At 34.0% G+C, this 1,489-nt stretch overlaps 1 protein-coding gene across 14 annotated transcripts in view; it reads left to right on the top strand.

The window, feature by feature from the left end:
- Positions 1–402: 402 nt before the first annotated feature.
- The window catches only part of senp6a (SUMO specific peptidase 6a), an 18,154-nt gene continuing 17,067 nt past the window's right edge, over positions 403–1,489 (top strand). For 9 of the 14 annotated variants that reach the window (XM_027177155.2, XM_027177151.2, XM_027177154.2 and 6 more), the window contains exon 1: positions 403–565. In XM_027177155.2, the coding sequence (XP_027032956.2) occupies positions 418–565 (148 nt within the window). In that variant the 5' untranslated portion in view covers positions 403–417. Of the gene's footprint in view, positions 566–830; positions 919–1,489 lie in introns of those variants that run through there. The other 5 variants (XM_027177157.2, XM_027177156.2, XM_027177160.2 and 2 more) reach the window with 3 other exon arrangements.

Below are 1,489 nucleotides of genomic sequence, written 5' to 3'. Positions count from 1 at the left end.
TATATGGTTGAAACGACAAAAATCCACACTCCAATATCTAGTGGAAAACCTTCCCAGTAGAGCGACAGCTTTTAGCAGCATTATTTTAAATATAAATATACAGGAGTGTGTTGGTCAGGTGTCCATAATCTTTTAAACATATAGTGTATATGAACTTCTTGGGATAAAATAAAAAACATATCACCTAAGCAAATATTAGGTCATATTATATATATATATATATATATATATATATATATATATAATTTATATTTTTTTAACTTGTGCAAATATAGCAATTTTTGGACCTGGTTTTAAATTGTTTTAAATTGTTTATTAAAGTGTATCCTGAGTAATTGACCAAACAGGGATGAAATATATTCATTATGTGCTTGATGTTCTTATTTTAAGTAAAATGCTGAGGTTTTTTTTCTTGAAATGCGACTTAATGACGGCGTGTCGCTGCTCTTGCACTTGGTCAGCTTTCTCTCAGCAATATCGGTGTGGCTCAGAGACACAAACAGCCTCAATCGGCAACATCATGGAATAAACAACATGGCTAATAAGAAGAGCGTTTTTATCGAAGGTCAGTGTTTACTCTAGTTAAATATTACTCCAGACACGTCTAATAAGCCAAGCGTAGTTTATTAGGGCGGTCCAGGAGAAACCTAGATGCATTTTTTTAATCCTGTCCGGCTTAGGGCTGTTTTGTCAGTAATGCTAGCTGTGCGTGGAGCTAGGCTTAGCATGCTAAGCTAACGTCTATGCTAGCTCGGCTAGTCAACGGGGTGGCCATTGATTGTTTGCTTTAAGCTTTTTTTTTTTCTTTTTTTTTTTTAAACTAACTGCAGCTGTAAAAAGGTTCGTTTGTTCCACCAAACCTGAAGAACTCGAGTTATATCTGTGACACAAACCCTTCAATGCACCATTATTTCCCAGGTGAAGTACGGCTTGTTTTATATCTATTTATTTATTTATTTGATTAAAGCGCCTCAGGTCCAGGCTATGACATTTATCCAGCTAGCTTCAATCCTGTGCTAGTGAGCCTTCCTCGCTAAGATAAACACAAACACGGGAATATATATATATATATCTAAAAAGAAAGAATCGTTTGGTTGCTTATTTAAAAATAAATAAACAAACAAACGTACAAAAAAACTTCCCAATAAAGTCGATTAGCTTGTGGATGGATATGTAGCTAATGCTAATGCTAAAAAACAGCTAGCTCCCAAATCAGCTGTAATAAAGGCCTAGTAGCTTGGAATCATAGATCAAATCGTCATTAAATAGGTTTGTTTGGCTTAAAAATGTCGTGTAGCTCCAATCTATGTTTATGCAAGAAATTAAAGGGTTATTTTATTAGAAGTGATGTGTTTTGTGTGTGTAATTTAAACTCCAGTGACTGACTGATTTGAATGGTTGGCTAACTTAGCTTATAGCTTTGTCTGCAGTTTATTTATTATTAGTAAATAAAACAAAAACAAAACAGTTTTTTCTTCGCGAACTTTCT

The sequence above is a fragment of the Tachysurus fulvidraco genome, chromosome 9, assembly GCF_022655615.1.
Source record: "Tachysurus fulvidraco isolate hzauxx_2018 chromosome 9, HZAU_PFXX_2.0, whole genome shotgun sequence".
Taxonomy (NCBI): Eukaryota; Metazoa; Chordata; class Actinopteri; order Siluriformes; family Bagridae; genus Tachysurus; species Tachysurus fulvidraco.
Note: the sequence above shows the minus strand (reverse complement) of the source record. Positions and strands in the feature narration are given on the sequence as shown.